Below are 24,674 nucleotides of genomic sequence, written 5' to 3'. Positions count from 1 at the left end.
CCAACTCTCCTGACCTGAACCCCATAGAGAATCTGTGAGATATTGTGAAGAGAAAGTTGAGAGACGCAAGACCCAACACTCTGGATGAGCTTAAGGCCGCTATCGAAACATCCTGGGCCTCCATAACACCTCAGCAGTGCCACAGGCTGATTGCCTCCATGCCACGCCGCATTGAAGCAGTCATTTCTGCAAAAGAATTCCCGACCAAGTATTGAGTGCATAACTGAACATAATTATTTGAAGGTTGACTTTTTTTGTATTAAAAACACTTTTCTTTTATTGGTCGGATGAAATATGCTAATTTTTTGAGATAGGAATTTTGGGTTTTCATGAGCTGTATGCCAAAATCATCAATATTAAAAACAATAAAAGGCTTGAACTACTTCAGTTGTGTTTTAATGAATCTAAAATATATGAAAGTCTAATGTTTATCAGTACATTACAGAAAATAATGAACTTTATCACAATATGCTAATTTTTTGAGAAGGACCTGTATATATATGTATATATATATATATATATATATTTTTTTTTTTTTGTTAGCTCCAGAACCACACTGTTGCACTATATTAGCACCCCCTTTTTCAGCATTGCATCATTATTCTCTGTAGTAACCTTTTCATCTGCCTTTAGCGCTCTCTCAGTGGCTATAATTATGTCTCACCCAACATTTCCCCCCAAAAGTCCCCAGGCACCTAGCACTGTGACACATCCTTAATGCACTGCATGATCTACTATTGAATAAATGCCATTTTTGCTTAGTGTTTTAGTGTTCGGGGCTAGCTAATGGGGCTTGAGTTAGTGTACAGTCTGACAGTTGCAAAAGAGTAGAGGCAGGCGAAGAGAGCAGGAGTCAAGGCACTAATCGGAGTTTGATGTTCTGTGTCTGGGCAGGACATGAACGACTTCCCACCAGTGTTCAGTCAAACGATGTACCGGGGAATGGTGGCGCCCAACGCAATCAAGGGGACCGTAGTGACCACCGTATACGCTGAGGACCTGGACCCACCGGTGAGTTGGCTTGATTATGTTTGTTCTTTCATCAATTAGATATAGATATAGGCAATAGTTCACCATTAATACATATTTGCGAATGTATTTACCCTCAGGCCATCCAAGATGTTATTGAGTTTGTTTCTTCATCACAACAAATTTGAAAATTTAGTATTACGTGGTCACCAATGGATCCTTTGTAGTGAATGGGTGCCGTCAGAATGAGAGTTCAAACAGGTGATAAAAACATTGCAATGATCCACAAGAAATCCACACCACTCCAGTCCATAAATTAACATCTTATGAAGTGAAAATCGGTGTCTGTAAGAAACAAATCAGCTTTTTAGACTGCTTTTTTTCTGACGGCATCCATTCACTCCAGAGGATCCATTGTTGTGCAAGTGATGGAATGTTTAATTTTCATTCCAATAAAGAAACAACCTAATTTACATCTTGTATGGCCTGATATTGAGTACATGTTCTGCAACTTTTCCTAGCAACAAACTATTCCTTTAAGTAATAAAAGTTTTTTTTTTTTTTTTGTCTGTTTTTGATTTGATTTTTGATCTGTTTTTAAATGGCTTTTTTATTTACAACATTACATCATACCAAATTACTCTTAAGTTATAGTTTCAGTTTATTTTTAGCATTGATTATGTTTGTTCTTTCATCAAAGAGATATTTTATTAAAGCAATAGTTCACCATTAATAAATACTTGCAAAAAATGTATTTACCCTCAGGCCATTCAAGATGTAATTAAGTTTGTTTCTTCATCACAACAAATTTGCAGAAATTCAGCATTACTTAGCCACCAATGTATCCTCTGTAGTGAATGGGTGCTGTCAGAATGAGAGTCTAAACAGCTGATAAAAACATTGCAATGATCCACAAGTAATCCACACCACTCCAGTCCATAAATTAACATCTTATGAAGTGAAAATCGGTGTCTGTAAGAAACAAATCAGCTTTTTAGACTGTTTTTTTTTCTGACGGCACCCATTCACTCCAGAGGATACATTGTTCAGCAAGTGATGCAATGCTTAATTTCCATTCCAATAAAGAAACAACCTAATTTACGTCTTGTATCTATTCCTAGCAACAAACTATTCCTTTAAGCAATAAAAGTTTGAAAATCACACATCATACACAAATGCTTAATAGCAATAAGAACAGACAAGATTTGAACCCGATAGTCCACCATCATGCTTCACAAGAAAACTGTCGCCTTGATCTTTTTTTTTTTTTTTTTTACAAAATGTCACATTGAGTGTAGCATCAAGTCTAATGATTAAACTTGAGTGTCATTGGCAGTCTCTATTGGTCGCTGCCTGATGTGACTGTGAATAGGTCTGACTGTGTCGTGCAACAAGCGAATGTGTACTGTGTGGCATGACTTCAAAGGGCTAAGCACAATAAAACAAAGATAAGAAGAGAAAAAACATCAGCGAAAGACTCAAAGCTGTGTGTGTGTTTAACTGAAGAAGCAGCTACACCAGCCCAACCGGTGAGCAACAACCTGGCACGTCTCCAGCGTAAAGCCCCAGAGCTCTGCCTACCCTCCACAGGCACAATCGCACACAAACACAACCAGCTTCACACAACGGCATGAATTTTACACAACCACAGTACTGGGCTAGTAAATATGTTTTTGCATTAAGGTTTATGAAAACACATGTGTATAATACACACGTAATACAAAGTGAACATGGTTTATGAGGACACTTCCTGTGTCCCCGTAAACCAAATGACTTAAAAAGCTTTACTAAACATTTTTTTTTTGTTTGTTTGTTTTTTTTTTGTTTTTTGTTTTTATATGGAGAGAAATTTGGTTTCCAGTTTCATTTTAGTGTTTTTGTTTTCTTCTTTTGCTTTGATTTTTTTTTTGTTGTTTTGTTTTGTTTTGTTTTGTTTTGTTTTGTGTTTTTTTTTTTTTTTTTGGCTGTTAGTTTTAGCATTGTTTTCAGTTTTCTTTGTTTTGCTTTGTTTTGTTTTTCTCTTTTGCTTTGATTTTTTGTTGCATTTTGTTGTTGTTTTTTTTTACTTTTTGTTTGTTTTGCATTGATCTTGTTTGCATTGATTGTTTTTAGTTTTTAAACTACTATTTCTATTCACAACAACACATGATATTGAATTACTCTTAAGCTGTAGTTTCAGTTTAGTTTTAGCATTTGTTTTTTGTTTTGCTTTGTTTGTTTATACCCTATGTTTGTATTTGTTTGTTGTTGTTTTGTGTTGATTTTTTTCTGTCTGTTTGTTTTTTGCTTAGATTTTTGTTTTGTCTTTTTTTATTTACAGCATCACATGTTGAATTACTCTTAAGTTGTAGTTTTAGTTTATTTTTATCATTTTTTGCTTTGTTTGTTTATACCCTATGTTTGGATTTGTTTGTTGTTGTTTTGTGTAGATTTTTTCTGTTTGTTTGATTTTTGCTTAGATTTTTGTTTTGTCTTTTTTATTTACAGCATCACGTTCAATTACTCTTGAGTTGTAGTTTTAGTTTGTTTTAGCATTGTTTTCTGTTTTGTTTTGTTTTTTCCCTTTGCTTTGATTTTTTGTAGCAGTGTTGTTTTTTAGTTTGTTTGTTTTTTGCTTTGCTTTGATTTTTTTTTTTTTTTTTTTGTAGATGGCTTTTTTATTTACAACATCACATCATATTGAATTACTTGTAGATTATACCTTTTTTGTTTGTTTTTTAAGACTTTTTGTCAAATCCAGGTGTCTTGATTTGAATCAGTTAATGTGACTATTTTTTAGTCTTCTAATCTGGCAAACCCGCAGAAGGTTTTAATAACACAACTGATCACATGCTAGCATGACTGTCAGGTCAAATTCAATTTCCAAAAGCAGCTGGTCTGCTTCCTCTCTTCCAGATTTACTTTCCCTGAAACATCACATACATGTTGTACATCAATCAGACGCTCACTTCCTGTCGAATTGGGTAGCACACATTCATAGTAATAGTTAGCAAAATTATATTTTATACTGCTTGTATCTTTCTTGTTTTTAAAGATAACAACCATGTAGCAACCTCAAACAACCTTACTTCTTTTTATTGTCAGTTTGGCTCTACTCTTTCCCTCTCTCTTGCTCTTTCATGCTCCTTTTTTTCCTTCTCCTTCAATCCAAATGCATATTCTGGTGGAAGTGTTCAGATGTAATGCTTCCCTGTGCCCTCACCTTCTCAGTAACCTCAACCTCAAAAAAGATCAATTGTGCTTCTCGATTCAGCCCATAACTCAGCACACATGCCAAGACTGGTCAGGGGCAAAGCAGGCCAGCAGCCCCAGCTGCGACTGGAAATTGAATTTAGCCTGACAGTCATGCTAGCACGTCATCAGTTGGAGTATAAAACACTGCTTGAGGTGTCTAGTTCGCCACATTCATGTGAGAATAAGCAATTGTCAAGTTGTACATTGCTATTATTCAGTAAGTAATAGAAAGATTTCAAGCTGCAAACATAGCTAAATAGTTCAATTAAAGCTACTTATTAAAGCTAATTATGTTGGCTTGAGAAAGCCAATTTACTGAAATACTATTTAAACTTAATATTATTCTTCTTTTGAGACTAAAATTCCTGACTGCTACTCCTCCTAGAGCTTTAACTCTACAAACTCCAAACTCAGCCCAGATCTTCAGACTGTTCTGACTCGAGTTGCTGTATCTTTTAACAAATAAAACTGGGAAAAATCCTACAGACTTATATTGACGGAATGTTCAAATGAGCCAAGACTATTCAAACTCCAACTGTCCAAATTCCCAGAATCCCCTGAAACTCAATCAAGCATACCTTCTATGTACTATTTCTAATACATTTAAGCTTATTCAAACTAACTTGCTAATCATGCTAACAACATGCTAGTAACATGCTACTCATGTTACAAACATGTTAATAAATTGCTAACTATACTAACATGCAAATAACATGCTAATCATGTTAGAAACATTCTAATTATGTTAGAGTCATGCTACCAACATGCTTATCATGCCACCAACATGCTAGTAACTGACTAATCACGCTAACAACATGCTAGTAACATGCTAATTGTGATAAAATCATGCTAGTAAAATGCTAATTATGGTAACATGCTTGTAACATGCTGATCATGATAAAATCATGCAAGCAAAAATGCTAGTAACATGCTAATCATGCTAGCAACATGCTAGTAACTTGCAAATTATGCTAAAAACATACTAGCAACATGCTAATAACATGCTAATCATGATAAAATCATTATAGAAACATGCTAATCATGCTAGAAACATGCTAGCAACAAGTTAGTAACATGTTAATCATGCTAGAATCATGCCACAACATTCTAGTAAATTAAGCTAACAATATGCTAGTAACATGCAACATGGTAGTAATATGCTAATCATGCTTGAAATGTGCTAACAACATGTTAGTAACTTGTTAGTCATGCTAGCAAAATGCTAGTTACATGATAATCATACTAACAACATGCTAGTAACTTGCTAATAATGCTAACAACATGCTAGTAACATACTAATCATGCTAAAAGCATGCTAGTAACTTACTAATCAGGTTAGCAACATGGTAGTAACATGTCAATTAGGCTAGAAACCTGCTAACAACATGCTAGTAACATGTTAAGCATGCTGTAAACATGCTAACAAAATGCTAGTAATTTACTAATCATGATAGCAACATGGTAGTAACATGCTAATCATGCTAGAAACCTGCTAACAACATACTAGTAACATGTTAATCATGCTGTAAACATGCTAACAACATGCTAGTAACTTACTAATCATGGTAGCAACATGGTAGTAACATGCTAATCATGCTAGAAACCTGTTAACAACATGCTAGTAACATGTTAATCATGCTGTAAACATGCTAGCAACATGTTAGTAACTTGCTATCTATCTATCTATCTATCTATCTATCTATCTATCTATCTATCTATCAAACTTTAAGCTTTTAAAACTACTTCAAACTATTTCAGACTGAAAATGTCAAACTTAATTAAAACTTAAAACTTTTTAAACTTTCTGGTCCAATTTGTCTTGACAAACTTTTTTTATCTAGTTAATATTGTACTTTTAACTACTGTATTTTATTATTATAGAAATAGTACATTGATCAAGAACAATATTTTTTACTTTATATTTTTTTGCAAAGTTACTTGAGAACTGTTGCATTGCTCTTATATGCCTCTGTTTGCTCAACAGCATCATGCAAAATGTGTCTCTGAGTTGATGCCGTATCAAGTGACATTTTGTCACCCTGAACTGCTGTCACGCTATTGAAAAATGAAGATGTGTTAGTAGCATTGCTGCTTGTGGTTAGCTACTTAACACTGGGACTACATGAGTGATTTGAACAAATAATTATTTGAGCATACATCTGTTGTGGTGCTAAACCTAAATTGAATTTCTGACTCCGATGTCAAGTTGAGCGATACATGAGGTCTTTATTAGCGAGCGCTCTGATAAATGGCACAGTGGCGAAATGTCAGCTCATCGCATTCACGGAAGCAAGGTAAATTTGTGCAAGCGACACTGTTTATCTGTCTTTGAAACTGAGGGATACTTATCCTCTTCACTGTATCAGATCATGCAGAAAGCTGTTATCATTCATAGGAGCTGGAGCATTTTGTTGCAGATGGTGGCTGTTGAATGCCAGTTATTTTTTTTAGCATGAGTCAGAGTCTAGACGCCACACAACCTCTCAGTTCCTGCCATAAATGACATTTCAATGGGTCAATTTTGGCAGGAAAGCACTACTAAAGAATATAGGGCACAGTTTTGAATTGCTTTACACTTGTAATGCATTTTAGACATTTTTAGAATATTCTTAGCTACTTGAAAGCAGTCATTTGAGATGTAACTTCTGTTATCTGAACCCATGTTGTTTCAAGCCATTCTGACCTGGTTTTGACTATATCACAGATTTCATACAACTTAATGTCAGTTTTACAGTCTGAAATGTCATGACATGAGACACAGATGTAATTTGACAATGTGCATTCACTGTCATCTTGTCTTTGTATTGTTTTTGCAGAGTTTCAATTGTCCTGGAAAACTTGGAAATATCAGGGAATTCTTAAATGTGATTTTTTAGGCTTAGAAAAGTCATACAAATGTAAAAGACGTGTAAAATCCTTATCACAAACACATGGGAAACAAACAAAAAAACAAACAAAGAAATGCAGGTCAGAAAGTGAGGGAACCCTATATTTTGTCAAATATGATCGGTTAGTTGCATCAACAACAAAATGAAAACACGATTAAAAAGTTTCTGAGACTTTGCATCAGAAAGTGTCCTTTTCCCTCTTTAAGTTGTGTTTCTGTTTTTTTTTTCCCCTTGTAAATCGAGGCTTATGCTGCTTGTGATTACTCGTTACGCATTCAGAAATGTTGGTGTCATTAGAAAGTCGCATTTCTTAATGAGGGCAGGGTAATCACAGTCTACTGGGCTTTCAGTATCAAGAGTTCAATTACTATTCTAATTTACCATCTTGCCTAATAATGTTTTCAATGTGATGCGCAATTAACAAAATCCTATAAACAGCTTGTGCAGTAATCATTCACTGAAGTGGTATGAAGCTATGCATCCCAGAGTGAAAGACAATTCCCTATTAATATGACTGATTTGCTCTACAGATAGTCACGTGTTGTTGTGGATGATTTTAACTGTGATCCCTTCATAAGCCTCGGGGTATATGTTCTCCTTAGTGTATTGTGTCTGCTCATAGGAAGTTCTATGTATTTTTCACTGTTGCGGTAGTGTGAGTCTGGATTTGTACCTGTGTTGGCGCTCATTGGTCCAGATGCAAGTGTACTTGTGTGTCCCTTGTCCCTGAGGCCTTCTGTAGCAGATGGTGATTGAGTTAGTTTGTTTCTCACATTTGCCATGTTTTCCAAGACATATGCCACCTCTACACCTCTGAAATTGCAGGCTAGCTAGAAATTGCACTCTTATCTATAAGCAATAGCCAATTTTTAGGACCATATCATGGTCCCAAGAGGGCCCTGAGCATTGACAGCTTCCATCCCCACAGTTCACACAGTATACACTTCACAGAAGGGCCCATGGCACCTACTAAGGGGCCTAGGGGACTCCTATTGATCAGCTCACACTGTATATTCTTAGGGCCCCAAGAGCCCTACTCTCAAGTCTGCTTGCACTGTATACAGTCAGGGGCCCTATTGGTATTAGTCAGGCGTTAGTGGTCAGTTTAGACTGTATATGCAGGCGCCCTAAGAGTCAACTCATATTGTATACACTGAAGCGCCCAGGGGCCCTGGAACTCTAACTCACATTGTAATAGCGTAAGTGCCCAGTTTCCCCTGAGCACTGTTGGTCAACATACACTAATACTGTATGCACTGAGGGGCCCAGGGGACCAGGAGCCCTAGTGATTAGCTCATCCTGTATAAGTAGAAGGGCCAGGGTCCCTAGAGCCCTAATTGCCAGATTGCACTGTATAGCCCAGGATCCCTAAAGTTCTGCTCAAACTGTATACACAGAAGGGCCCAGGCCCCCAGGAGCCCTGGTAGTCAGCTCACATTGTACGCTGAGAGGCCCAGTGACCCTGGAACCTGATTGGTCAGCTCACATTGTGTACGCAGAGGGGCCCAGTCGGCCTTGAACCTGATTGGTCAGCTCAACCTTTAAACACTGAGCAGCTCAGTGGCCCTGGAACCGGATTGGACAGCTCATATTGTGTGCACTGAGGGACACAGTGGCCCTGGAATTTAGGTGTTAGCTCATGTTTTATATATGTTAAGAGGCCCAGAGGCCCTAGAACTCTCGTGATCAGATTACGCTGTAAAGGCAGAAGTACCCAGTTGCCCTTGAGCCCTGTTGATCAGTATATGATCATATTGTATGTGGTAAGGGGCCCAGGGGAACTGGAGCTCTAATGGTCAGCTCACACTATATAGGCAGAAGGGCCCAGGCCCCAAGGAGCCCTAGTGGTCAACTCATTCTGTATAGGCACAAAGGACTAGGGCCCCTACTGCTCAGCAAGTGTATATTCTGAGGTGCCCTGGAACCTGAGTGATCAGCTCACATTGTATGCACTCAGTATCCCTGGAATTTGAGGGGTTTAGCTCACATTCTATATAATGAGTGGTCATTTTACACTTTATACACTAAGGGGCCTGAGGACCCTGGAACTCTAGTGATCAGATCATGCTGTAAAGGCAGAATTGCCCAGGACCCCTAGAGCCCTATTAGTCAGGACACGATGTACATTCTGAGGGGTTTAGGAGCCTTAGTAGTCTGCTTGAACTGTATTCGCAAATGGGCCCCGAATCCCAGGAGTTCTAATGGTTAGCTCACGGTGGATACACTGATAGGTGAGGGTCCCAGTGGCCCTAGAGCACTAGTAGTCAGCTTATGCTGTATAGGCAAACAGACACCAGCCCCTTGGGCTCTAGTGGTCAGCTCACGCTGGATACACTGAGGAGCCCTAGAGATGCAGTGGTCAACTCATGCTGTAAAAGCAGAAGGTCCCAGAGGGGTAAGGGTCCCAGTGGCCCTGGCCCTGGCCCTGGAGGCCTAGTGGCCAACTCACGCTGTAAACACTGCAGGGCCCAGATACTCTGGAGCTCTAGTGGTCAGCTCATGATGTAAGGGCAGAAGAGCCCTACTGGTCTGCTTGCATGATATATTTTGAGGTGCCTGAAGGGCCCTAATGGTTGGCCTGCAGTTTATGAGCCAAGAGCCTTGGTTTCATTTTCTTTGGCAGTCTCAGGCCATGCACCCTTAGGCTTTGAAGGCATCTGGCTACTCTGAGGCCCCATAGCACTGGCCCTACCCATAATTCAGCCCTGCCATTTGTTTGCTCAAAACATGCAGATTGCATCTAGGAGATTCTTAGTATGTTAAATGCCAATTTGCCGTATTTGACCTCATGTGAAGCACTTTGTTATCCTCTTGCACATTAAGCAATTAACAGTAGCACTATTAATATTTTACATAGTGATCTTTGAGTGAGCTAATTTGACAGCGTATTACTTCCTAGCCAGTTAACACATGGCTGATAGAGCCTTTTGCACATATTCAGGCAGAAATCATCACACTGACCACATCCAAAGCAGTGCATTACCGTAAATTACTTCAATCTTGTTGATGGCTTTTTGCATATTCTCTTGGCAAATTAAATACATGGATTCAGCTTTTTTTTTCATTCCCGCTAAGCAATCATTCTGCGAACATCATTTTCAAGGGTTATTTTGTACTGGCACATAATGGTTTTGTTTTTCGAATACAGCAGCTCTTATTTACGACATCTCTTCAGCCCGCTGGTGACCAGGTTTGTTTTTCTGTCTATCAATGTGGTTCTGGCATCTCTCTCCTCTTTTCCCTATTCTCTGAGCATCTGTCAGATGGCTCTTCATACTGGCATCTGATATCTCCTCATGCCCATCAGCGTGTTTAATTCATTAGCCATTCTCACCCACACAGAAATAAATCAGAATTAAATACGTCTTTGTCACACCTTCCTTAATACATTGTAAAAAATAAAAAAGGACATGATGCAATTATATTTGCAATTATAAAGTGTCTTCAAACTAAAAAATACGTAAAATATTAAAGCAGTGACTGCAAAAAAGGAGGAAATGAGGAAATGAAAATGATGTTAACCAAACTCCTCAGGATTTTTAAAAGAGCAGCGAGGAAATGTAAATGATCTGCTAGTGCGATAAAACACAGTGTGGCATAACTCCTCATGCTTTCATACACCCCATGGCCCCAATCCTCTCCATACGCCCTGAAGACACAGGAGTGAGCTGAAAAATCATTTATAGTCTGATTTCACACCAAAACGCATGCCCCGACTGGCACTATGTGTGGTGCTGTCCCACCCGTGGGTGGATGGATGGGTTTTTCAGCACGTTCTCATGAGGACAGGCCCACCCGCAGGCTCCATTTCTCACCAGCTTCACCCTCGTAATTATCTCCATCACAGCGGGGTTACCAACCCTTCTGTCCCCAGGCCAACGCTCCACGTCGGATCTCACAGACTCATAACTTATGAAACTCACAGCAGGAGGCAGGACTTTAGAAGAACAAAATAAAATGAGCAAACTGGGTCTGTCAGATTTATTTGAATCCTACTAAGAGGGCTCAGCAGAGGAATTTACGTTGACCATTACTTGAAAGATCTTGCTTTAAACATGCCTGCAACTTAACACTTAGTAGTCTTGAGATCTTGATTTATACCACTGAAGGATTGAATTCTTCATTCTGAATGGTTCACAAATGTGACTTTTGTACTGCACAATTCCAAGTTTAACTGCATTAGTGTTATATTACTTGTCCATGTTGATTCCAGATTGTTACAAAGTTTTGCACATTTGCAAAGATCTATAGTCAGCATATAGTTTGCACGATTTATAGTCTGGACGACTTGACTGTAGTTGCTAATCAGTTGACAGATTTCACAGAAAAGTGTAGTAAACAATTTATACTTTATATATTTATCTTTTTTTTAGCTTTGGTTGATGATTCTGTCCAGTCAGAGTATATCAGACATGTTTAATATTTTGAGCCGATTTTAGAACACATTGTTTTTATTTGTCATGTTTCTCCTAAATAAATACTTTATATATTTTTTTTAAATATGTGCCTATTTCTAAATGAGTTTGTTTTGTTCAGAGCAACTTGAAAGTCTGGTAGTGTGACTTTAGCCAATTAATGTGTGATGTTTGAAACAATGTAGCCATAACAGAACAGAAAACGTCCCTGTTACATATGGCAAACCTTGTTCCCTGTTAAGGGTAACTAATGGCGCTTTTCCACTACACAGTACCAGCTCGACTCGGCTCGACTCGACTCGGCTCGACTCGGCTCTGTTTGGTTTTCCACTGTGTAAAAGTTGTACCTGTACCTCCACAATAGTACCTGGTTGTCATAGCGACGCTGCAAGAAACTGCCGTGATGTAATCTTCTACGCGACACACACCCGCTGTCTGCACCTCCTCGTTTGACCACGCGTATTCTTCCGAGTTGCCATAATATGTAATGGATTGGATATGTCACGCAATCTCTGGCCAAACTTTTTAAAAATGGCGGGGTTATTCTGGATACTATTGCTGGCGCCTGCAATGATGACGCAGTGAATAGTGACGATTCTCTCTGACCAATCAGCAGTCTGCTGTGTTTTCACGTCACATTTTAGTATCGCCTCAGCTCGCCTCAGCTCGCTTGGAACCTCGCCGGAGGTGGTACGAAAAAAAGTACCTGGAAGCCGGTACAGGTACAACTTTTACACAGTGGAAAACCAAACAGAGCCGAGTCGAGTCGAGCCGAGGCGAGCTGAGGCGAGCTGGTACTGTGTAGTGGAAAAGCGCCATAAGACTTACGGAAGTCTGATTCTAGTGCGACCCCTAGTGTCGGACTTCAACACAATGATGAAGTGACCAACTGAAAAGGTATAGGGCTGCACAAGAAATCACAGTCACAAATAAATAAAAGCTGTGATTGTCATGCACATCTTGTCAGGGAAGCACGGTTTTATGATCAGTAGTAAATCTCCATCTGAAGGCCAGAGGGCACTCTCGCACTGAAACTCTAAATACACCCCGAAGAAAAAAAAAACGGGAAATCACGATCGCTGCAGCTAAATAAACTATGAAAATGAACTACGGCTCTGTGTAGTAAATGCTGCTCCATCTGAAAGCACATGCTGGAGATTTACTACTGATTACAGAACCGGCTTTACTGACAAAATGCGTATGACAATCACCTTTGATTAATTGTGCAACCCTATTATGGTAACCCTTGTTTCCTTATGGAGGGAATGGAGACGTTGTGTCAAAGTTTTTCACTAGTGCGACCCCTAGTGTCGGACTTTGACACATTGTAAAAAACATTGAAGTGACTGATTGAAAGGGAAAGTCTCAGTTACATATGGGAACAAAGACATTATATTGAAGTCCGACACTAGTGTGACACCTATTGTCAGACTTTGACTCAATGTGGAAGCGACTTTCCAAAAGGGAATGTGCCGGTTACATATTTTCAACACTAGGGGTCAAATAGGGTCGATACTGATACTTTTAGCATTATTGAAAATTAATGCTTTGCAGCTTCTCAAGTGTGAATCAAATAATTCAGCAGCTATTTTCAGTTATTTCTTATATAATGACCGCATTCTGTCTTGGAAACCTTGAAAATGTTGTATTTTTGATATTTATACAAAATATTGATATAGAAAGGAACTTTTTGTTTTCGTTTTAAAGCATTTTTTTGTTATCTTTCAGGGTTCAGCGGCCAGCCGTGTTCACTATAAAGTGGATTTGGAGCAGTTTCCTTACAGCACTAGTATCTTCGATGTGGAAGAGAACTCTGGCAATGTTCTCACCAGGGTCAATCTGAATGAGGAGCCCAACACGAAATTCAGTGTAAGTGCACAACAATCTTTTCTTAATACTGGGCTTGTCTACTAGCAATCCGCAGACCATAACTGGCCAGTCAATCATTTTTATGCGTCTCACAGATTGATTTAGATAAAATTGCTGCACTGCCTGATACATTAGAGTGCAAAACTTGATGGTTTGAGTTCAGAAACACTCATTCTTAATAATGGTCCAAATTCAGGCAGTTTTTAAGCTTTTCTGGCCATAAGTTCCGCACATATTTTCTCAACACACTGATCTTGTCTTATACACACATCTATAAAAACAGATGAGACACAACAGCTGATGCAGCAGCTCATCAGTCCATGTGCACCATCACATTCTTGGACATTGAACATCATCTCAAGTCTATTCTACTCTCAACAATCTCCATCTGCTCCCATCATCTGTTATTTGCATGGCTGCATTTGTGCCCAAGTTCAAAATGCTTTCAAGACCTGAATATACTCACTTATTGGAAAAAGAGATTTACAAAGCATAGTTATTATATAAATTTTAAATGTTTTAATTATATAAAATGATTTATATTAAATGTTTTGCTTTTAACATCATTTAAATTATTGTATTAACAATGAAAATATTATTTTAATCAGGATTTTGACTGTCAAAATATTAACATCCTTATAATTAGAAAAAAAAAAGTTGATTTTTTTTCTTGCTATTTTATTGGTAAACACAAAGTAGTACGACAGAAAATCAATGGAAGAGAGTAAGAGGGGACCAGTATGAGAACATGGGCCTGACAGCTCAATAAATTGGTGCATTTGCTTTACCCACAAGGCCACTGTGCAGACATTAGACTTGTGTCATGTATATGACATGTAAATGTCTCAGAGAGTATATTGAATGAAGTTTCATTTTCTTGCCCCATTTGCAAACAGATTTTTACCCTTTTTTAAGCATAAACAAGAAAAAGCTTTGCAAACAGAGAAAGAACCAAAATCTTAAAAGACTTCTCATGCTGTTTTGTAAAAGTAGGCTACATTTATCTAATTTAAAGATAAAATAAATAAAAAGCTTTTATTTAAAAAATGGATGAAAAAGGATGGAATGATCTAATTTAAAGATTTAAAAAATTAAAATGTTTTAGATGATTTTAGATGAAAAGGATGAATTTTTTTTTTCTCTCTCTCCTTTTATTGTGAAATACCTATACCTCTGTCTGGCTTTCAAAACTCTTGAGACTTGTCCATTAAAATTTAGACAGTGCGGACAGAACTTGACCCAGTGCTGGTTCTTAGTCTTCCTTGTGTTATCTTAAAATTGATTTTCTCTTGTTCCCAAACAGTTGGCAGTTATTGCCTACGATGACGGGGAGCCGGTGAAGTTCAATAAGACTCTAGTGGAGATTACTGTCCTGCAGCCGTCCATCATTCCTGTGTTCACGCAGGAGGAGTACAGGTGAGCAAACACCTGAAAATGTGATTGCCCTCTGCCCCACCTGCTGTCCCTTCACGCTGTGATATATTGTTCTGCAACTGCGGTAGACTTCCAAAACATCATCAGTGTGAGTACTGTCGCCTGGAAACAGTGTTTTAAATTAGAAAGTTAGACACTGGCGAACAGCAATGAAAAATATAGCAGTTTATTTGTGAATTTTGTACAATATGTATTTTTATTAGGGATGCACGATATGAATATTTTTTACCGATACCGATAGCTGATAATTAAGTCCTTCTTGTGGCCGATGCCGATACCGATACCCAATACGTTCATATTTTTATATGATAATTTTGTGCACCCAGGAGAATACAAAATCTAAGATAAACTAATGAAATGTATATTATATATCTGGGTCTAACAATCATGGGAAACATCAGTCCTGACCTTTTTTGTGTAAGGCACCACAATTCTAAATAAATAAAATGCTTTGACATTTGTCAACCTGGAAAAAAAATGAAAAGTGCATCATGGAGTAACGTCAGATGTCCAAATGTCCATTAAAGCTGACGTGTAGTCCATTCTTATTTATCATATTATGAATGTGTGCATCACATTCACACAAAACATCAGAATTGAGATAAAAACATCTCAACTTTTCAGAATGCCGCAAGCCCAACGCAGGTAATGTGACATGAACCAACCAATCAGCTTCACCCTTTCCCTTCATAACATTGAAAGCAGTGCCAAGGTGGAGAAACAGCTTATCATAGCTGTACAGGAATAAACATTTTTAAATAAATTTAATAACAGAGCTACTGCAAGCGATTTTTAATGCTGAAAATCCATTTATCCTTTGCTGAAACTTCCGCGTCTTTATGGAGAGCGCAGGTCATGGTTGCTTTGCAACGGCAGACGCCACGGCAGAGCAGGCTGAGAGGTTTGGAAAGAAAGAGAAATGGGCGCGCCTAGCGTCTTCCATGCATTTTAAATGCGACATGTGAACAGCCCCTAAAACAGATTCACCGCGATGACGACCTCTGAAGTGAGATATAAGATTTGTTGTGTTAAAACTTACCGGCTTTTTACCTCCTCTCGGAATCCTTGCTAAACATGTGTTGCAAATAGCAATATCGGAGCAATAACAATGACGTAATTTTTGCCTATATCGGTCGATAATTTATCTGTCCGATAAATATCGTGCATCCCTAATTTTTATGGTCCTGTGAGGCACGACATTTCATTCCTTTTTATGTCTCTATATACAGCGGAATGACAATAAAGCTCACTTGACTTGATTTAAAATCAAACAAATGTCGTTTTATGCTCTATTCAAAGATTCATGGCTTCAGTATGGAAGCCCGTCTCTGCCACAGAATACAAAATAAAATAAAAACATTATTGAGACTTCTTATCTCACTTTTTTTTCTCAGAATTGCGTGATACAAACTCACAATTCAGACTTTTTTTACGAGTATTAACTCGTAATTGTAAGTTATTAAGTCAGAATTACGAAATATAAAGTCAGAATTGCGAGAAAATAGTCATAATTACTTTTCTCGCAATTGAAAAGTTATATCTCGCAATTCTGACTTTTTTCTCACAATTCAGATTTTTTTTTTCAGCATTGACAATTTTGAGGGAAAAAAAGTTTATATCTGGCATTTCTGACTAGAACTCACAATTACGAGTTTATACCACAGTTCTGACTTTATAACTCACAATTACGAGTTTATATCACAATTCTGTCTTTTTCTCGCAATTCTGACTTTTTTCTCACAATTCTGACATTTTTTCTCACAATTGCGAGACATAAACTCGCATTTACGAGTTATAAAGTGCAATTTTGAGAAGACGCAAGTTCATTTCTGACAATTCTGACTAGAGCTTGCGTTTATATCTCGCAATTCTGACTTTATTTCTAGCAATTGTGTTTATATCATGCTCTTCTGAGAAAATAAGTCATAATTGTGACTTTATATCTTGCAATTGTGAATTTATAACTCGCAAATTATGAGTGTATATCATGCAATTCTGACTTAATAACTCGCAATTACAAGTTTATATCACTCAATTCTGACTTAGCACGCAAAAAACACGCAAGTCAAAATTGTGTGACAGAAACTCGCGATTGCGAGGTACTAAGTCACAATTCAAGTTTTTTTTCTTAGAATTGCATGATATAAAGTCACAATTGTGAGAAATAGTCAGAATTGAGTATTTTTTCTGTTGCAATTGCAAGTTTATATATCGTAATTATTTTTTAAGTCTTTTTTTAAGATATAAACTCGCAATTGCAAGTTATAAAGTCAAATTTTGAGGTGAAAAAAGACTATCTTCTCAGAATTGATATATAAACTTCAATTCTGACTTTATTTTTTCAGAATTCCAACTTTATTTCTCAGAATTGTGACTTTATTTCTGAGAATTTAGTTTATGTCTTGCAATTTTGACAAATTCGCAATTGTAAGTTTATATCTCACAATTCTGAGGAAAAAAGTCATAATTGTAGGTTTATATCTTGCAATTCTGCTTTTTTTATTTTATATCTCACAACTCTGAGAAAAAAAGTCATAATTGTGAGATGTAAACAATTATGCAATTACCTTTTTTATTATTCAGCGGAAGAAACGGCTTCCATACTTCAGCCATATATGAGAGTTTGGGAATTGGAGAAAGTTCAAAATGTATTCCTAATTAACATTTACCTGTATATTCGGACAGTAAAACCATAAACATGTATTTTTTAAAAGTAAACAGGGTCAATCTCATCAAAGCACCACGGAAAGAACCAGTTTTGGGTAGTTTTATTCAATATAAAACTGTCAGCATAGATTTAATCATAGACTTTATGAATATGTATAATAGCTGCAAGGTAAAGCGTTTTATACGCGCTGTTGTTTCCTCTAAGGACATTTGCACTCTATTCAAATGCATTACGGCTGCTTTATTAAATTACGTATTTAATATATTTGACACAAGGGGTAATCAGTTCAATTCGCATGGCTTCCGAGGCAAATAACACTTGCGCTGGTTTGCCTAAATTGATTTAAAGCTAAAAACATTGAAGCTTATTTTACTGAATACAGCCTATTAATCTGTACGGTATGTTCAGAAGAAGACAGCGCCGTCTATACGCATGGATCTGTGATCAAAAACAAGTTTATTAACAGCTTTATAGTGAAGTGGCAGTTGTACGCAGGCTTTGATGAGCTACAAGGACCAATGGGGTTAAAAATGGCCTTGATAACATCCTTATCCATTGATTAATCAGAGCTGCAGAGGCAGAAACATAGAGATGAAAAGACTCGGCCGAAGGTCTGAATTAATGCTGTGTCCTACAGAGCTGCAGAAAGGTCATAGTTGATAGTAGCGCTGCAGCACAGTGAGAATAACAATAGCTTTCAGACGCAGCCCTCCGCTAGCTCTTGATTGCTGCCTGCGGACACATTAGCCAGGTGTCTGTTGCCCCTGTCTGGTGAACACAAGGCTGGTTAAAGTTCCTCTGATCTGCCTGGCTTTGGCGGTTCAGGAAACTGCTCTTGGGGGAATCATCTAGGGTTGGACTTGAGATAACCCTGTGTCAGTAATTACAGTACCTCTGCACAATACAATCTTCAAGTAATTTACATTTAGCAGTATATATAACAAGTGTATTACTGTTTTATTGCAACATTCATGCATTCGGTCAACATTTTTGATGGTATAATCAATGTGTGCATTACCTAGGAATTGAACCCATGACTTTGGCATTGTAAGCACCATGCTCTAATGTTTTGGCTACTGGAAAGCTACAGTTTTAAAGGGATCATTCTGGAAAAAATACTGGTCAGCCAGTTGCACATTAGCTTGTCCAGCTTAGCCAGGTTGTGAAAGCAGAACCAGAACACTTTAAAAGCTGTATGGAACCATTTTGCACTAGCAAATAGCACAGTTTCTTTAAAAAATGTAAAGTATAAAAATAGGGATGCACTGAAATGAAAATTCTTGGCCGAAGCGGAACAAAATTACACACTGGGCCGAAGGCCAAAGGCCAAATACCGAACACAGTTTTTTGATTTTTTCCCCCATGTATTTTGCCATTTTTTTCACCAGTTTTTCGAGTTTTTCCCCCATGTGTTTTGCCATTTTTTTTCACCATTGTATAAATTAAATAGCCAATATTGTTTAAAAAAACAATTATAAACCTATTTTAAAAAATGTATTTAACACTGAACATGTTTAACATTCTAGTAGACATTATAGCCTACCAACAAAGCACAATTTAACTTAAAATTAATAAGTTAGTAAAATAACATTCTTTGGCCATTTTTTAAGACCCACTTCTTGAATCAGGCATGTGTTTTTAATGTACAAATAAATACAGCCTTGCTGAGCAAAGGAGAATGTTATAATAGATGTATTAATAAAGCTGTTGTAATGATTGTTATGATTATTTTTGTCTTTTTTATTTTATTTTACAAAACAACAGTAAAATTACAATACTAACATTTATGAATGTTGACTTTTATTTGATGGAAAGCATCAGTACTTATTTTTGCTGACAGCAGCAGATTTATGAATAATACTCATCATGCAGAATTTCCTTGCGCTTTGGACTTTGAACCCTGGCTAAGAGGCTTGTGCAGCGCTGTCAGAATAAATATAATTTGTGAGTGTATTAGACAACTTAACATTCTGTAGTTTAATTACTAATGGTTTAAGGCCATTTCGTGTCATCATACAGCAACAGCAACAACCACCCCTTTCTCTTCTCATGGAAGACATGCGATGCGATACTAAACAGTCTTGTGTTGTCGGTGCTTGTAGTGATTTTTGCGTCTTTCTCGGACAGTTTTAAATGATTCCACACTGCCGACATGTTTGCTGCATTAGTGTGTGCCTTTATTTGATTGCGTCACCTCAGTGTTTGGTATAATTTATTCTGCCTTTTTCGCTTATTCGGTTCATAACTCTGTAATAATTATGGTTGCCAAACATTTGGTGCATCCCTAATAAAAATGTAGTCTGTTTCACTGTAATGTTTTTTTTTTTTTTTTTTTTTTTTTTTTATTTAGTCTTTTTTGCATTGCATTCAGTTATAATGAGGGTGGCACTCTAAAACATTTCCCTTCACTGCATGATAAACAAAGCATGTTTGATAATGGCTAAAGAAGAGTGAAATTCGTGAAAAAAGGTTATTAGACAAAAACAAAGCATTGCATTTTCATGCCATTCTTGTTAGCAGCAGTTTTTTTTTTCTGATGTTTTCTCACTAAAATGTGCAGCCTGTGCATTTTAGCACGGCTTATCTCATAAAAATGCTTAATGAATCTCTGTGACTCTGCTAAATCACCAACCGAGCACCCTGCCACTTCTGTTTTTCATTTTGACGATCACACCCATCACTGTCTCATTTTTACTCTTTCCCTTGTGAATGTTTTTGTATCAGTTCTGTTTTCTCTTTAGTTATGCAGTAAGAAAAAAGCTGAGAATAAACTTTATCTCCACTGAATTTGCTGAATATGTCAAAACAAACATTGCTGCGACCCGCTGGTGGGAGTTACAGAATATCAGAGACATCTGATTTATTTTACTTTTTTATTCTTGATGTACTTTTTTGTTTTGTTTTAAGGAAATTAATACAAAGTTAAATTAAATGCATTTGGCTGATCTTTTTGACTTTATATTTAAAACATTAATAAACAAATTTAACTTTTTACAGAAAAATATGAAGCAGAACAACATCAACCAAAATAAGAAATATTTCATGTGACACTAAAGATTGGAGTGATGATGCTGAAAATTCAGCTTTGTATCAGAAATAAATGACATTTTAATGTATATTCAAATCAAAAACATATTTTAAATTGTAATAATATTTCATAATGTACACTACTAGTCAAAAGTTTTTGAACAGTAAGATTTGTAATATTTTTTTAAAAAGTGTCTTCTGCTCACCAAGCCTGCATTTAATTGATCCAAAGTACAGCAAAAACAGAAAAAAATGAAATATTTTTACTATTTAAAATAACAGTTTTGTCTTTGAATATATTTTAAAATGTAATTTGTTCCTCTGATTTTTTGAATCTGAATTTTTAGCATCATTACTTCAGTCTCATGACTCTTCAGAAATCATTCTAATATTCTGATTTGCTGCTCAAAAACATTAATAATAATAATAATAATAATAATAATTATTATTATTATTATTATTATTATTATTATTATTATATTGCAAACAGCTGAGTATATATTTTTTCAAGTTTCTTTGATAAAAAGAACAGCATTTATCTGAAATAGAAATATTTTGTAACATTATGAATGTCAGTTTAAAGCATTCTTGGTAAATAATAATTTCTATTTTTTTTTACAAAAGTATAAATAAATATATTCATTCTAAGCTTGTAAAAGGTATAAGTGTATGTTAAAAATACTTTTTATTTTAGATAAATGCTGATTTTTGGATCTTTCTTTTCGTCAAAGAATCCTGATGTTTCTTGAACAGCATATCAGCATATTAGAATGATTTCGGAAGGATCGTGACATTGAAGACTTGAGAAATTATGCTGAAAATTTAGCTTTGATCTCAGAAATAAATGTTCAAAGACTTTTAACTGGTAGTGTATCTTTTTTTACTGTATTTTTAATCAAATAAGTGCAGTCTTGTGAGCATAGGAAACATATTTCAAAAACCCCAAACTTTACCTACTCTGCTTCTGAAATATCGTTCCTTTAAGAGTCACTTTGCCCACCAGCTGTCTAACTCCATTCTGAATGATGATCCAATCATTTCATTATATCCAGTCAAGTCCACTTGTTTCTTATTGATTGTCCTGTTTCACTTTAAAGTACATCAGATTATTAAAGTAAACCTTGTTGAGGGAGGCACTCACACTTCTTTTCAAAAAGGGCTTTAATAACATTCATGTTTAAATGGCGCGATGTATTAACCAATATTGATTGAATCTCAAAACAATGATTTTACATCAAAGCTACTACTCAAGATAAACTGTAACTAATAAAATGTCTGTCCTTCATGCTTCTATAGCTAATAGTCTGAATGATAGAAGCTGTGTTTGACATTGAATGACATGGACATAAATGGCAGAAGAGCACAGGTTGTTCCAGTGCAGAAATTGGAAATAATTAATAATTATGTGACATCATGAAAGCACCCTTCAGGCCCAGGGGTCTGCAAAAATGAGCTTAATTAGCATGTATTGTTCAGTGGTGCGGAATGGCTAGAGATAATTATAGGTTAGTTTGCAAATGTTTAAATTAGATGTTGCGGGTCCTGAGTGTCATGCTTTAGATTCTGAGCTCAAATCGATGAACCACACAAGCATGAAATTTCATAGCTGGTGTGAGGCTGACAGAAACGGTGTGATTTGGGTCAATCTGCCACCCTGTTCTATGTTTCCTGTTATTTTGCCTATTACTTAACTATATAAAGCCAACTGGATTATATTTTTCTAAGGCCTCTACATTTTTGACAAGACCAAAACCTATCTTCTGTTGTCTGATTGACAGTTTATACTTTTTTAGCAAGTAAAAAGCCTTTTAATAAGCCTGAATATCTGAATTTCTTTTTACTGTGAAATTTTTACTGATTTTACTGACAGAAAATAATAGTTGAATTTATGAAAATGACCCTGTTCAAAAGTTTACACCCCCTTGATTCTTAATACTGTGTTCTTAACTGAATGATCCACAGCTGTGTTTTTATGTTTAGTGATAGTTGTTCATGAGTCCCTTATTCGTCCTGAACAGTTAAACTGCCTGCTGTTCTTCAGAAAAATCCTTCAGGTCCCACAAATTCTTCAGTTTTCCAGTTTTTTTTGTGTATTTGAACTTTTGCATTGTTGTTCCTTCTGGAGCATCAGTGAGCGTTTGAACTTTCTGTAATAGTTGCATATGAGTCCCTCAATTGTCCTCGGTGTAAAAAGATTTGTCGAAATCATACAGTCATTGTTGGAAAGGGTTCAAATACACAAATATTCTGGAAAACCAGTATTTGTGGGACCGGAAAAGATTTTTCTGAAGAACAGCAGGTAGTTTAACTGTTCAGAACAAACAAGGAACTCATGAACTAAAATCACAAAAACAGCTGTGAATCATTCAGGCAAGAACACCGTATTAAGAATTAAGGGTATGTAAACTTTTGAACAAAGTCATTTTTATAAATTCAACTATTATTTTCTCTTGTGGACTATATGTAAACATCTTTTATGTGAAATATCTTATTCAGGTCAGTACTAAATAAACAATAACATGCATTTTGTATGATCCATCTTATTTTGGTAAAATGTTGAACATTTTGCAGATTTTAAAATGGGGACGTAAACGTTTGACCTCAACTGTATCATCTTAATAAAACAACGTTAATGGGAGAAAAAAAACTGACAACTGATATTTATATGCATTTTATGAAAGTAGTTTGCTATATTTGTTTATATAAATCAGAATTTCATCTTTGTTACAGCCATATAAATATCAGAAACGTTGTCTAAATTTCACATTTTGGCTTAGTTTGGACCTTGAATAAAATATTCTCACTATATCGTACTTTATGAGCCGTAAAATCCCTCAAGCTTTTATTTTTTCCCCAGACTTCACAGAGTTAAAATGTGTCCTTTTTTTACTTTAAACTTTCTGGTTTTGTGATATTTTTTTCGACCTAACAAACTTTGACACACATTTCTCTCTGCTGTGTTAGAATCAGCATTCAGTTTCAAGTACGTGATGAATTGTTCCCATAACAGTGTTTCCAGTGTAAATGTATTTATAAATGCAGAATTTATTTGGCCTCTGCAAAAGTTTAAGGTCTTTCTATGAGGCAAGAATCACTGGATATGTGATGAGACACTCGATCATGTGGCTGCAGTTCTCCCTCCATCACCTCCGACGCTGGAGTGCAGATTGGGATCCTCTTTACGCGGCTTCATTTGGCAGTGAACGAGCGGCACTTGAGCCGCCACTGAACCCAAATATGATTAGTTTCTGTGGGTAAAGTCATATGGACCGCACTACAGAGCACCAAGCTCCTCTCTCGACAGAAACAAATGACTTTGATGTTCTTCTTCAAGTGCCTTTTTTTGAAGATTTGCGAACAATAACCTGCTCCTTGCCGCAGTTCAAAAGCATTTGGCTCGCAGGTGGAGAGCAGCAAGTTTTGAGACTAGTTTAGTTTGGAGTGCCGGCTGACGATTGTGTCCCTTGATCTGAAGTGCTGTTACGCTGTCAGGTCGCTGTACAGTGTGTCGCTTTCATGTGAGCTGAGGCGTCGCATTGCCGAAATGTAATCTGCCATGAATTGCTGCTTCGGGACTCCAATTAGCCACATGTGGAGCTCTTTTCTGATGTTCCTGTCGTATCCACCTCCATTCTTGCGGAGGTAATAGAAGCGCTTGGCCTGTGCGGGACTCCCCGTCTCTCCTGCACCTGCAGGATTAGTATGCAGACACTGGCGGTCCCTTTGTGCCGTCCCACCAGCTCAGGGTCAGACAAACAACCGCACCATTAGCACAGCGCTGCTTATTAACATGTAAAGCCCCGCCGCCTCTGGCACGCTGGCGCTAGACTTGATAATGAAAGTAACTGAGATGTTTTGAGATTCTGTGGTTGTGTGATGATGTATCATCACAATGTAGTTAGCATACGCATCTGCAAACATGTAATTTAGGACTATGCAAAATGACATTTCATTTGGGAAGATCTGGTTGTGCTTGTGCTGGATAATCTTTCATCATCTCAAAACATTCATTTCGATGCTCGGGCGTTTTGAATTGCTTTTGCAGATATGGTATTTACGTGGGTGAATCCTGGATGTGTTTCTTTCAGGTGTTGCTGAGATACTGTATGCCAAAGCCAATGCGAACTAACAACTTAAAGAAAGTTTTCATTACTTTTATAGGGAAATCTT

General features: G+C 36.8%; 1 protein-coding gene across 1 annotated transcript in view; it reads left to right on the top strand.

Moving 5' to 3' along the window:
* The window catches only part of pcdh15b (protocadherin-related 15b), a 277,431-nt gene that overhangs the window by 174,287 nt on the left and 78,470 nt on the right, over positions 1-24,674 (top strand). Inside the window, exons 18-20 of the mRNA XM_073828840.1 lie at positions 895-1,011; positions 13,235-13,375; positions 14,679-14,791. Of these exons, the coding sequence (XP_073684941.1) occupies positions 895-1,011; positions 13,235-13,375; positions 14,679-14,791 (371 nt within the window). The remainder of the gene's footprint in view (positions 1-894; positions 1,012-13,234; positions 13,376-14,678; positions 14,792-24,674) is intronic.

Source organism: Garra rufa, chromosome 22 (assembly GCF_049309525.1).
Source record: "Garra rufa chromosome 22, GarRuf1.0, whole genome shotgun sequence".
Classification (NCBI taxonomy): Eukaryota; Metazoa; Chordata; class Actinopteri; order Cypriniformes; family Cyprinidae; genus Garra; species Garra rufa.
This window is presented reverse-complemented; position numbering and strand designations above follow the sequence as displayed.